The 14,290-nt window shown below is 39.5% G+C and overlaps 1 protein-coding gene across 1 annotated transcript in view; it reads left to right on the forward strand.

Moving 5' to 3' along the window:
• The window catches only part of cdc25b (cell division cycle 25B), a 36,300-nt gene extending 22,521 nt beyond the window's left edge, over positions 1-13,779 (forward strand). The window contains 8 exon segments of the mRNA XM_043695578.2: positions 2,932-3,018; positions 3,107-3,280; positions 4,209-4,310; positions 6,990-7,052; positions 7,727-7,825; positions 8,434-8,567; positions 9,742-9,859; positions 11,490-13,779. Of these exon segments, the coding sequence (XP_043551513.2) occupies positions 2,932-3,018; positions 3,107-3,280; positions 4,209-4,310; positions 6,990-7,052; positions 7,727-7,825; positions 8,434-8,567; positions 9,742-9,859; positions 11,490-11,630 (918 nt within the window). The 3' untranslated portion in view covers positions 11,631-13,779.
• Positions 13,780-14,290: the final 511 nt, after the last annotated feature.

Below are 14,290 nucleotides of genomic sequence, written 5' to 3' on the forward strand. Positions count from 1 at the left end.
TATACCTATCTCCCCCCACTTTAAAGTGTGTCCCCTCGTGTTTGCCATCCCCATAATTGGAAAAAGGCTCCCCCTGTCCACCCTATCTAACCCTCTGATTATCTTGTATGTCTCATTAAGTCACCTGTCAACCACCTTCTCTCTAATGAGAACAGCCTTGAGGCCCTCAGCCTTTCCTCGTAAGACATTCCTTCCATACCAGGCAACATCCTAGTAAATGTCCTCTGCACCCTTTCCAAAGCTTCCACATCCTCCTTATAATGCAGTGACCAGAACTGTACACAATACTCCTGGTGTGGCAGTACCAGAGCTTTGTACAGCTGCAGCATAACCACCTTGTTATGGAACTCAATCCCTCTATTAATAAAGGCCAAAACACTATGCCTTAACAACCCTGTCAATCTGGTTGGCAACTTTCAGGGATCTGTGTACATGGATGCAGATCTCTCTGCTCATCTGCACTCCCCAGAATCTTACCATTAGCCTAGTACTTTGCATTCCGATTACTCTGTCCAAAGTGTATTACCTCGCACTTGTCCCCATTAAACTCCATTTGCCACCTCTCAGCTCAGCTCTGCATCCTGTCACTATCCACAACTCCACCGACCTTAATGACGTCTGCAAATTTACTAACCCACCCTTCTAAGCCGTCATCCAGGTCATTTTATAAAAATGACGAACAGCAGTGGACCCAATACTGACCCTTGCGGTACGCTGCTAGTAACTGGACACCAAGATGAACATATTCCATCAACTACAACCCTGTTTTCTCTCAGCAAGCCAATTATTGATCCAAACTGCTGTCTCCCACAATCCCATTCCTCTGCATTTTGTATAATAGCCTACTGTGGGGAACCTTATCGAACACTTTGCTGAAATCCATATACACCACATCAACTGGTTTACTCTCATCTACTTGTTTGGTCACTTTGTCAAAAAACTCTAAGATTCGTTAGGCACGACCTACCCTTCTCACAACCGTGCTGACTGTCCCTGATCAGATTATTCTTTTCGAGATGGTTATAAATCCTATCTCTTATAACCTTTTCCAACACTTTACCAACAAGTGAAGTGAGACTCACTGGTCTGTAATTACCAGGGTTGTCTCTACTACCCTTTTTGAACAAGGGAACCACATTTGCTATCCTCCAGTCCTCCGGCACTATTCCTGTAGACAATGATTTGAAGATCAATGCCAAAGGTTCGGCAATCTCTTCCCTTGCTTCCCAGAGGATCCTAGGATAGATCCCATCCGGCCCAGGGGACTTGTCTATTTTCACACTATGCAGTATTTCTAATGCCTCTTCCTTGTGAACCTCAATCTCTTCTAGTCTAGATGCAAGTATCTCTATCTTCCTCGCCAACATTTTCATTTACTATAGTGAGCACTGCCGAAAAATATTTAGTGCTTCCCCTATCTCCTCTGACTCCACACACAACTTCCCACTATTTTCCTTGATTGACACTAATTTAACATTTGTCATTCTTTTATTCCTGACCTACCTATGAAAAGCCTTGGGGTTAACCCTGATCCTATCTGCCAACAACTTCATGTCCCCTCCTGGCTCTTCTGAGCTCTTTTTAGGTCTTTCCTGACTTCCTTGTAACCCTCAAGCACCCTAACTGAGTTTTCACATTTTGTGAAAATAGGTGGCGCTTTGGTAAATTACAACAGTGCGGCCTTGTATAACAATCAGTTTAAATATAAAGTTTTAGACTTGAGTCTATAGACTTTGTTCACTTGTCCTTGTCACAGCAGTAATGAATTCCTGTTTCCATCAGCACTGAAACTGCCATTACATTTCAATTTATTTTTTGGCTGATAGAAGTAGTTAACTTGAATTGCAGAACTTGATTTGTAAGTTCATAACTTTTGACTGTAACCTCAATTTATTCCCATTATCCTGAACTCTTCAGCTCACTTAAATTTATAACCATGCCTTCAAATTTCCATAGATGCTGCTTCTCTTTCTAGGAGAGTTCCAAATCCACATTCCTCAGGGCAATGTCTGATTTTTCTTTTTAAGTTCGTGACCATCTAATTCTATTTCTTCCTGTAAGTGGAAGTGTCCCCTCCATCTACACAGTCAACACATCAGTCCATCTCAATTCAGTTGATTCTGGTCAACTCAGTGAAAAAAGCAATGTCTGTCCAGCCTCCTTCCTCGCATAACCTGTCAGGTCCAGATATTCTAGTAGATCTTCTCTGAACTATTTCCAACACCCTTAAATGTGCGCCGTACTCTAGGTGTGATATCACCAGTGCCCTGTATAATTGAAGTTAGCTTCAGTTATGGTATTCAGCTTCCCTTGTGATAAATTGGCATTCCTATTAGCTTTTCTAATTACTTGCTATACATGCATACCAAACTTTTCTGCACAATTACATGGATCTGCACTACAGTTCTGCAACGTCTCTCACCTTGAGTAATATGCTTTCTGGTTCCTCTTGCCAAAATGGGCAACTTTGCATTTTTACCCCGCTGCTGTAAAGATCCCCTAGATACTTTTCTGCCTTTTTACTAACTTTTGGAAAATTTTCTGGATGGTGGAGAGGGTTCAAGTGGCTGTGGAAGGCCTGTTTGGTTTTTCCTCCATTTGGGGCACTTAAGATTCGACCAAGCTTCTCAAAGTTCTCCTCCAACCCAGTGACTGTTCTAGTTATAACTTCACTAGGTCAAAATCTTGAACACCAAACAGCACTGTTCTAAAGACTATTGTGGCTTAAAAAGGCAGATCACCATGTTCCCCAGGATAATTGGAGCTGGGCAATAAATGTGGGCCCAGTTAGGGATGCCCAGATTAATGAACAAATTTCAAAATTCAGGTCTAGGTTGCTATGATGGTAGCAACATCAAAGCTGTAATGCCTGTTCATTCCTAGTCATGATTTTTGTTTGAAACACTTTTGTGCAACTTTCTCTTTTGACAGAATGATGCTGATGTACCTTCTGGCATGGCCAGCCTGCTGACTGCTCCACTTGTGGCTAGAAAAGAGATCTCTCCAGAAACTTTGGATGTGAGTTTATGGCTGTTTGGTTATAGTGAGATTTAGAATAGAGGAGAATTATAGTTGCAATTTGAAGGTAAAATTCTTTTACTTCTAGGAAGCTCCTCATAAATGGTCCTATGCTGGTAATGTTAAATCTCCAAATCTGGCCCCTGAAATGCGGTCCATTCTCAAGCGGGTGGATCGGCCCAAAGATGAAGAGACCCCAGTGAAGAATAAACGGAGGAGAAGTCTTGCTGGCATAACAGAAGAAACAAGTGCTGAGAAAGTGGTAAGCTTGTGGTCTTGTTTCTGGTAGGAACATCAAGTAGCTTGATTATCTCTTTTGATTTGAAAATGTTACCTGAGACTCTGGTTACAACTGAACTAACAAGGCATACATCTCCTTGGCAATGAACTGTCTGGAACATGCGAGCGCAATAAAGGGCGAGTGGTAAAGGATGGATTGAAGCAGCAATTCAAACATGGCTGAGTGTTGCAGTTCTAAGCGTTGTAGACCCATTTAGTGTAGAAAGGTGAACTCTACATTAAGCAGTCAATATTTTCTCTGAATAGGGTCTTTAAGCTGGGCTCCATATAATTAGTTTCTAATGGGACTCAATTCAGAAGTCCTTGTTGTTTGAGCTTAACTTCAATATACACTGTTTGGAGTGTGAACTTAGTCTTATTTCTCTTTGCCAGTCATGTCATGTTTCGGTTCTGGCCTTTCAACATTTTCTTACCCCTTTAACTGCAGCTTGTTGCTCGTTTGACTTGGTGCTTCACTTGGTCATTGTTGGGTTTCATTCAGTGAAGTGGATGTAGTTGGCTGGATGAGTCTGGCAGACTGACCAGTTCTGTTTGGACCTGAGCTGAAAATGTGTTGCTGGAAAAGTGCGGCAGGTCAGGCACATCCAAGGAGCAGGAGAATCGACGTTTCAGGCATGAGCCCTTCAGGAAGAAGGGCTTCTTGAAGGGCTCATGCCAGAAACGTTGATTCTCCTGTTCCTTGGATGCTGCCTGACCTGTGCTTTTCCAGCAGCACATTTTTCAGCTCTGATCTCCAGCATCTGCAGCCCTCACTTTCTCCTGTTTGGATCTGAGACTAGTTCGAGTAATTGAACAGTCAGATTTAATAATTGCTTGAGCAACATCACTTTTAAAGCTGGTCAGACTTACAGATACAATACCTATACTCTGCCTTTTTTCTACTTATTTAGAAGCAACATTCTCTATTGCGGTCAAAATCTTTCTGTGATGCTGAAATTGACAAAGTACTCCAAATTGATGATTGCAGACGCATGATTGGAGATTTTACAAAGGTATGGCATTTCTACAGTCCCTCCTAAATATATAAAACTACTTTCATGGATCTTAGTTTCTGTCTTGGAAAGCCTATTGAGTATTGATGGCAGCATTGTATATTAAAATGGCAAAATTTAAATTGGATCAACTTCTCCAGATCTTAGTGCACTTATCTCTAACTCTGCAAACACTTGTACTACAAAAGTGATTGCTTGAAGGGCTGGGGATAGCCTGAATGTATGCCTTGAGGACTACAGATGTTCAGAGCCATGTATTGGGCACCATTTAACAGGTAGTCCCATCTGCACTTATCCTGTATCAGTGCCTTGGAACCATAAGGAGAAACACTGGGAATCTGATTTCTTATGGAATCATGTAGAAACAGGTTGTTTAGTCAGTTGCATTTATTCTTCACACTGGCACACAAGTTTATTCACTTCAGACATTGATCTTTTTTATGAAATGTCGATGTTCTAAATGTTGTCCATCCCCAATGACATGGCCTTGAATTAAGACAATTCTGTATTTGAGGGTAATTAAGTCAACCACTACTGTGGATCTGATGTTGATGTAGGTCTTAAGGAATTTTGTGAATCAAATTTTTTTGGTAATCAGTGGTAGTTTCATTCAGTGTCATTGAGACCAGCTTTCACTATAGGTTTAATTTAATTTAAATCTGCTTCCATAGTTCATTATATTAACCAGGACCTGTGAAATTACTAGTCAAGGTGTTTTCAATATGCTGTCATCTCTCTGCACCATTTTAAATGCTTTGAAGTCACTAAATGTAATCTTTTAAGTCCTTAAATTTTATCTAACTTTCCTTTTCTAAGGGTAAAGATCTGATTCCTAATTTGAACCTTTTTCAGCTTTTAGTATAACTTTAAATTTTGGAACTAGGGCATAGGCTAGGGTTTTCAGTTTGTCATTCTAGCTATTTGGGTCATTGACTAGGGTGGGAATAACTAGAATTTGAGACTGAATCTAAGTACTGATGGAATCCTGAAAAAGGCATACATTCAAATACCTTTGGCCTATAGCCATATTTAGTGATATGCAAACAATTCCATCATAAGGAAAGATTGCTTCATGATTTTGAAAATTAGTTTGAAGTGTTGTTGAAAGGTTTAAGGTCAACAGTAACCCAAATTTCTAAATACCTCTGCACAGACTCTAATAATACCTCTGCAATGCACTCAATAATATTGATGTCTGAAAGATTTCTGTTGTATTATTTAAAAGAGATCTTTCAGACATCAATATTGAGTGCGTTGCAGAGGTATTATTAGCGTCTGTGCAGAGGTATTTAGAAATTTGGGTTACTGTTGACCTTAAACCTTTCAACAACACTTCAAACTAATTTTCAAAATCATGAAGCAATCTTTCCTTGTGGAATTGTTTGCATAAGTCATCACTATAATTATGTCTAGTGACCTTTTTTTGAAGTTAGAATCCAGGTTAACCACAAGCAATTTCCTGTTCTAAAACAGTTTTTAAAAATTTGTATGCTAATTTGGACTGACATTTAATCATGTTAAATGTCAGTGGTTGCAGTAAAGGTACTTGACATTTATGGCATTGTGTGAACAAGATTAGAAATTACCATGCAGACCCCTCTGCCTTTCAATAACCCAATTCAAAAAAGATTTCTGGCTTTGAGCTTGCTATCACCTGATCCCTGGACCGAGATTGTGGCATAGCACAAGTGCATTCTCGGAACTTGCATATAGCTGCAATTGAGTTTTAAGCTATCAAAACTAGCTGCTCGCAGTTTCTTCTGACTTTGGCTCCCTCACAGAGATGCAGTCCTGCAGGTAATAGATTCATGTGGTTCAATAATGTCATTGCTGCATTTAGCTGCAGGAACCCCATGCCTGTCTCCAGTGTATGTTCTTAAACTTGGATGATCAAGTAGAATGAATTAACACTTCTCTCTTCACTCAACCAATTGGTTGTAACTGCATCTAATTAGGGACGAGTTAGGGGCATGGTGGCTCATTGGTTAGCACTGCCACCTCAAGCACCAGGGACCTGGGATCATTCCAGCCTCTGGCGACTGTGGGTTTTCTCTGGGTGCTTCAGCTTCCTTCCATAGCCCAAAGATGTGCAAGTTAGGTGAATTGGTCATGCTAAATTGCCCATAGTGTTCAGGGATGTGTAGGTTACTAGCATTAGTCAGGGCTAAACATAGGGTAGGGTGAATGGGTCTGGGTGGGTTACTCTTCAAAGGGTTTGTCGACTTGTTGGGCCTGTTCCCACATGTAGGGATTCTGATACTATAATTCAGTTATCACTAAGGTGATGACAGCAACCTCCAATGAGATGACTTGCTTTTCTTTTTTGATTTGAACAAGGTTATTCTGGAAAGGCCAAGCCTGTCACAAATGACTGGCAATAGGTTTGTCAATGGTGAGGCTTGGACTTTGCCACTGCCTTGTAGAAGCTGACATCTGTTTGAGCTTCCAAGACCACATGGCCACCGATGGTTAAGGTCTGCTAACCCTCTTGATTACTTGGATTAAGTATTACACTTTGCAGGTAAGTCTTTTTCTGGCAGCAAAAGGAAGCTGTATCTGAATTGTTACACAGCATCCTTAGTTATAACATTGCCTTGATGTTCTTTGAGGAGAAGTTGTTTGATTTTTAGGTATTTTGAGCTATGTAACTGGCAAATGTTTTGCACTCTGTCTTTATAGCCCTATATATTGCCCACTGTGGAGGGAAGACACCAAGAGTTACAATATATAACTGCAGAGATGGTAAGTAATTACATATGTCAGTATTGTAACAAAAGCTGTCCAAAGTGTGGATTGACTAATGATGTAATGAAATTTAGTTTTATGTGCATTGATGTTTTTTAAAAATCACTGCTAGCCTTTTTGCAATGATGCATCTGTTTTCTACCAGTGTATAACAGTGGAGAGCTCTGCTCTCTCCAGATGTAATCCTGTTTTTAATATAAATAACATTGTAGATACTTGTTAAAGTAGACGTGAGATGTGCAGACATCTTGAGTGAGATTCTAATTAAAGCAAAATTTCTATTCAGCCTCTTAGCTTAAGTGAAAGTCTGAAACTTCTCATTCCTTTTGACGATGGTGGGGTTTTTTTTTTGGAAGCGTTTCTTTGCAGAGTGTCAGTGGATCAATTTACCTACTCAGCCATGCATCTGAGAGGGAAGCTTTATTCTGGCACTGTAGTTAGCTCCCTCATTTCAATTTATGCTTTGGGCCCAAAGTGCCCAAACTGAAGGCTGAAATTGATTTGGTTTTTGTTAATAATGCATAGCACAGTGGCTGTTTCCTTCCCTTTTGGACTAGAAGACCAGGTTAAAGTTCTAACTGCGTGAAAGGTGGGTTGAATAATACCTGGATTGCAGTACTCTTGTATTTTATGACCAGTCAGTGATGCTTGCTTTCCCTAATGTCTTGCAGGTAATTCAGTTGGTGAATGGGGAATTTGATGAATTTGTTGAGCAATTCCTGCTTTTTGACTGCCGATATCCATATGAGTATGAAGGCGGGCACATTAAAGTAAGTGAATTGCCAGGGTACTGCATGCTAATGACTTTCACATCCTGCTCTCTTGGTCATTGCTATTTTCAATCTTTGCCTCCGTTTAGTTTAACCACTGACTCAAACTGAAGGACTTGTGCTGTACGTTGCAACTTTCAGCCTAGTTTTGTGGTGAGCTATAAGCATCCACTATTCTTAATGGCCTTCAGGCTAGATCCCATCTGACACATTGCAATCCTCCACTGCCTTTAACAGTACATATGAAACCAAACACTTCTGCTTACTGTGCTCTGTCTAAACAAATGACTAAATGACTTCTCTATTTGTGTTCCTGCTGACTTGGGAATTGAAGCAATATTCGTCTATACTTTGTTAAAGTGCATTTGTCTTCTATGCATGCTAATCTATTGGAAACTGAGGTATTAGTTTTAAAACAGAAGTTTCTTGATTTTGTACTATAATCTCCACACTGCCACTTAAACTATCAATTTTGCTCACTTATTCAGGGCTGAGTTCTTAATTATTTAGTGGTAAAGGGGAAGGAACAAGGTGGTCATTGTCTTAATATAATCTATATATCTAGCATGCTTCACGAATCCAAGCATTGATTGTTAATTTGCCTTAAGGGTGCTCTTAATTTGCACATGGAGGAAGAGGTGGAGAGTTTTCTGCTAAAGAAACCCATTGTTCCAGTTGATGAAGCTAAGCGAGTGATTATAATTTTCCATTGCGAGTTCTCATCTGAGCGAGCCCCAAGAATGTAAGTTGCAGTCTGTGCAATTAGTAAATCTAGTGGTTTGAATATGACTTCCCATTGTTGCTGATAAGGGTCTAAAGGGAGAAGTCAGGATGTTAAAATGTAATTGAAAAGGCAAATGGGTGTCTGAATGTAGCCACTATTACAGACTGTGGCATACCTGACTGTGGTGCCCACTTTATTGGGGTGTGTACTGATAACTTGAATATATGGGAACTAATGGAATCCATTTTAATTTTCAACAAAATATTGTAACCTAGACACTTTAAGATGGTCTTTCTGCTACTATTTGGCTTATGGTTGATTGTAACGTTTCCAGATTCCTTGCCTCAATGTCTCTTTAAAACGTATACCTGCATTCTTACCCTCTCAGAACTGTTCTAGATTCCCACTATCCTTGGAGCAAATGCTTTCTGACATAATTTCTAAAATGGCTTGGTTCTAATTTATAAGAATTAGCCCTTGTTGTAGAGTTATTAGTACCTAATTCAAATTTCCTGACATACTAAATACCAGCCAATCGATTTCAGTGAACTAAATGTGTACTTAATAGGCAGATGGAATTTAGCTTATTCTATGAAGTAACTTTTGAGTCAGTCATTTGAATCATTGCCGTAATACGACTAACTTCCTATGAGGCTCCTTCAGTGTCCCATCAAAAATCCTGGTGTTCCTTCAATGGGCATTATGGCTCTATCTAAGCATGTAGATGGCAGTGTTTCAAGAAAGCTGCTCACCATGCACCTTAAGGGGAGCTAGCCATGGGGGATTAGCAGATGAGAAATGTGCTTGTAAAGATGAGCCTTGTAGTGTTATGATTTAGTCATTGCATTGTTTTGTTGTATCTGGAGTTGATTTGAGGGGTGAAATTGATTCTAAGTTTAAAGTCCAGATGAGCATTTATATTGCTCTCAAGAAGGCCATCTTGTGAAAGTCTGCCCATTCTGAATAGAGGTAAATGGATTGGTCTTCACCTAAAATAACTATACAGGCTAGGTCATGTTGGGTGCTTGGATCAGGGAAGTTGCTATGATTTAATGTAGAACTGAATATCTAATAAAACTACATTGGGCATCTGGTTCTAAATGGGGAAATTGCTATCTGTGTAAGCTTCGTTCTTAACCAGTGCCTTCAATAAATAGTGCTAAGTTTTCTGGGATTTTCTAACCCTTTTCAGGTGCCGTTTTCTGCGTGAAAAGGATCGTGAGGTGAATGGCACAGACTACCCAAAACTGCATTACCCAGAGCTATACATCCTGAAGGGTGGCTACAAGGAATTTTTCCCCAAATTTAAAGTAGGGATTTTTCCTGTTTTTAACATCTTAGTAGACTATACAAATGACCACAATTGTCTTTATACTGTCATTATTTAAAGATGCTGGTGTTGGACTGGGGTGTACAAAGTTTAAAAATCTCTCAACACCAGGTTATGGTCCAACAGGTTTAATTAGAAGCACTAGCTTTTGGAGTACCGTTCCTCCTTCAGGTGGTTGTGGAGGACACAATTGTAAGACACAGAATTTATAGCAAAAGTTTAGTGATGTAACTGAAATTATACTTTGAAAAATACCTTAATTGTTTGAGTCTTTCATCTGTTTGAGTACCACGATAGTTTCACTTTCATGTGTAAATCGCAAAGCACTTAAAGTTACATTCTCGGGTTAGCTGTAACATTTGGTGTTAGCCAGACAATATGTTGAAGGTGTTAGTCCCCTGTGTTCTCAGTGCCATAATGTTTAGATTGATATTTCTCAAGATTAGGCTTACATGAATTCATGCAGTTTTTGAGCAAAGTATAATGTAACTCTGCAAGTACAAATTCACCCCACAAACATATGTCTGTCTGGGGCAGGGGAGTTGAGTGTATATGGGAGTGTAGTGTCTAAGTCTGAGGGGGTGCATGTAGGAGTGTCTGGGGTGGGGGGGGTTGAGTGTGCGAGAGTGTAGTGGTCTAAGACTGAGGATGTGTTGGTGTGTATAGTGCAATGGTGGTCACCTGTAGTGTGACATGAATCCAAGGTCCAGGCTGAGGCCCTCCCTATGGTGATGGAACTTAGCTATTAGCCTCTGCTCAGCCACTTTGCTGCTCTCTGTCCTGAAGTCCGCCTTGGAGGATGGTCATCTGAAGTCTGAAGTTGCATGTCCTGGACCGCTGAAGTGTTCCATCCCAGACAGACTGATACGTGTGCACACAGGTGCGCAATACATATGTTTTGTGGGGTGAATTTGTACTTGGAGTTGCATTGTATTCTGCTCAAAAACTATGAATTCATGTAAGACTCTTATCTCTCTTTTTAAGATTAGAATCTGTGTTAAACATTATGGCACTGAACACCACTGGGTTAACACCAATTGTTAATTTTTTTTTTTAAAATTGATTTACACATGAAAGTGAAACTGTAATGGGTATTTGAACAGATGAAAGACTCAAACAAACAAGGTATTTTTCAATGTATAATTTCAGTTACATCACTAAACTTTTTGCTATAAATTGTCTTACAATTGTCCTCCACAGCCACCTGATGAAGGAGCAGTGCTCTGAAAGCTAGTGCTTCCAGTTAAACCTGTTGGAATATAACCTGGTGTTGATTTTTTTTAAACTTAAGACTGTAAGAGATCTTCAGCTTTTCCCATGCTTCCAAATTAACATGCAATTTTAAAGAGATGACTTGTGATTTTTATCTATCTTAGATTCTATGGATTTTGTTCATACAAAATGTGATCTGTATGATCTTGTATCTTGAGGTGGCTGCTATCTGCCTATATTAAAGATGATTTACACCTTTTTTCCTCTTGAGCCTGCACTTGAAAAGGTGTAAATAACTATATAACTTGTTACCAGACAATTTATTGTCACTTAGTCATAATTCTTTGTGCTGTTTCTTGTAAATCTAACCAAAGATAATGCATTTTCCATTTTTTTAGCTTTACTGTGAGCCACAGAGTTACCGCCCAATGAATCATGAAGATTTCAAAGAGGATCTTAGGAAATTCCGCTTTAAGAGCAGGACGTGGGCAGGTGAACGAAGCAAGAGGGATATGTACAGCCGGCTGAAGAAGTTGTGAAGATGTGGGCCTTTTATGATGGATGGAAGGCAGTTCTTTGAACTCCTGGGCTGGTTCCATCTTATTGTATAATAATGCCTCAGATTTGGTTGTCAGCGGGTACTGCAGTTAATTAGGATGCAAGAACTAGTTTTCAACACTTGCTGTTTCATTACCTGTGCTCAACAATGTTGAGCTAGTAAGATGTGGGCAGGGACCACAGATTCAACGTTTTAAACTTGTGCCTAGTTTGGAGTAGATGACTTCCTCAATATCCATTGGCGTGTAAAGCCAGTGGATGGAACTGCTGCATAAAGATATAAAAGGTTGATTTTAACCTATTGGGATTCTAGATGGCTGGCTGTTCTGATTGTGTACACCGTTGTAAATGCAGTAGTGTTAATTCTGGTACCAGCAAGGGTTTCTAATGTTGGATGCTCATAGAGCTGTCTCAACAGACAGGCCAGTTATACGAATAATGATTTTGAGGAAGGAAAAAAGTGAATGCGTTTCCTTAACATCCACTTGATCTTCCAATATGTAAATCCACCCCGTGAGGCCAGTGCTAACAAATATTTGGCCTTGGACTTAAACTCATGATTTAAGATCATTGCTAACTTCCAATTGTTCCACATGTAGATTGGAAGTTGAACTTTGAGTCAACTTAAGAAAAAGTTGAAGTAATCAGTCGAGCTACATTTGAGACTACACTTTGAGTAGTCTGGTCTGTTCCTTTTTTACTATATTAAAACCTAGTCCCTTTTTTCAGACTAGTTAAATTTGAGTATAGCACATGGTTAAATTTCTGATCTGCCAAACTATTTTGAAACCACTAATCCTGTGAAAATTCTGTTCATGCAGCACTTAACATTTGGAATGGGAGCTCAGCTCCTGTGACATTTTGCAATGAATATGGTGTCATATTTCATACATTAAGAACCAAAAACATTGCCAACATTTTTCTATTTGTGTTGTCCACATTTTGTTTGGCGTTCCTTTTTCAAAGATGTATTGGCTCAATCAGGTGAATAAGTTGATGTGTTGGAGTTTTGCATATAAGTTCCTAATTTAGTGCAAGTTTTGCTAAACAATAGATGTGCACACTTGGCAAGTTTCAAATGGCACATGGAGTAGCAAGTGAAAACAATGTCATGGTCAACCATGAATTTATTTTATAGGATTTTAATCTGTTCCTGGACAATTCAATCATAATTTACAAATTTCCATCACTTTCATATCTTGAATTTTAAGTTTACATTCTTTTCATATTATGAAAAGATCAATGGTAAGATGTGAGACTAGTGACTGAGTGGAAGGAAAGCCTTAAAATTTGGACTATTCAGTATGTTGCTGTTTGAGTGGGGGTTATTCATGGCCTTCCTGTGGTGGGCTATCTCCAGATTGGCTCCTGGACACACACTCCTGTATTTAACATCTTTGTTCATGCAACTTGCTAAAATATCAAGCTTTTTCCCACAAGTGAAGTACTGTGAGCGAAGCAATCATTACTATTTTTTCACTGCCTTAATTTAAATAAGCAGTGTATAACTTCTACAGGGGTGCAGATAAATTCAGGCAAGCACCTGAAGCTACTGCTGCTCATGGGAAGAACTCTCATTTTAGCCACTCACTTTTGAAGTCAGTTTGAGTAATTCTAAGGTTAAGCAAGAATGAAGTCCATGTATATGCAGTCTTGAAAGTTGAGCCACATGGTTTAACTTGTTAATCTTTTCTGGTTGCCATACTCTACATTTGAACCAACAGAACATTTGTAAATTTCAGTACACCACAGTAGGTTTGGACCAACTTAATTTATTACTTTACCCATAATGTGCATAAGTCTGATACTTGGCCAATTACTCAAGCGTGTGCCGTTTTGAACATAAACTGTTGGGGAAATTACATTTAAAATCTTGTATCAATCTCTATACTGCCTGAACTGATCAACGCTATATGTTCAATGCTGCATAAGCTTGGATATTGGTCATTACTGCCATGGAGATTGATTAATTGAACAGTGAAATGACTGGTAATAAGTATGGAATTGGTATGACTTAATGCTTGTTGCCATGTGGCTGTAATAATGAAAGTATGGTTTAATTGTTTGCTGTGGAGATGTACTTTAGCCAACTGCTTGACTGCAGGGAAATAAATGGCTACAGATGGAAAATCAAGTTGATCTTCAACAAATTTGCAAACTTTCTCTCAGTCATTGGCATTTTCTAATTTTAACGACCAACACCCTTCCATCAGACTTTAAATGGTTGACCTGCATACAACTAATGTCCCTGACAAGTTCTATTTTCTGCAAATAGTTGGCACGTTTGCCTTTCTGCTCTAGCTTCCCATTTTCAGCCTGCACTGCAGCTGCCAGCAAAGTCAAAAAGCCCAAATGTACAAGTCTACCTGTTGTGACTTATCAACAAGTCATGGAAATTGGATTGCTCATAACCCCAGAATAGTTTGAGGAAATGTGGTTTGGTCCCACTGGCATGTGAGCAGCATCTGGCACTTGAGCAAAGTTTGAAAGCCAGGGGATAAAATCAGGTTATGTCCAAAGCTGGGCTGATCACAAAAGATGACTTTTTTTTTATTTGGACATGTCCTACAACCAAACAATTAGACATTCCTTAGGCTGAATGAGAAGTTGAGGGAATGAGGTTTGGTTGCTTCTCCACAGG

Source organism: Chiloscyllium plagiosum, unplaced genomic scaffold, assembly GCF_037043375.1.
Source record: "Chiloscyllium plagiosum isolate Xiang-an unplaced genomic scaffold, Cpla_swu_hap1 HiC_scaffold_1, whole genome shotgun sequence".
Classification (NCBI taxonomy): Eukaryota; Metazoa; Chordata; class Chondrichthyes; order Orectolobiformes; family Hemiscylliidae; genus Chiloscyllium; species Chiloscyllium plagiosum.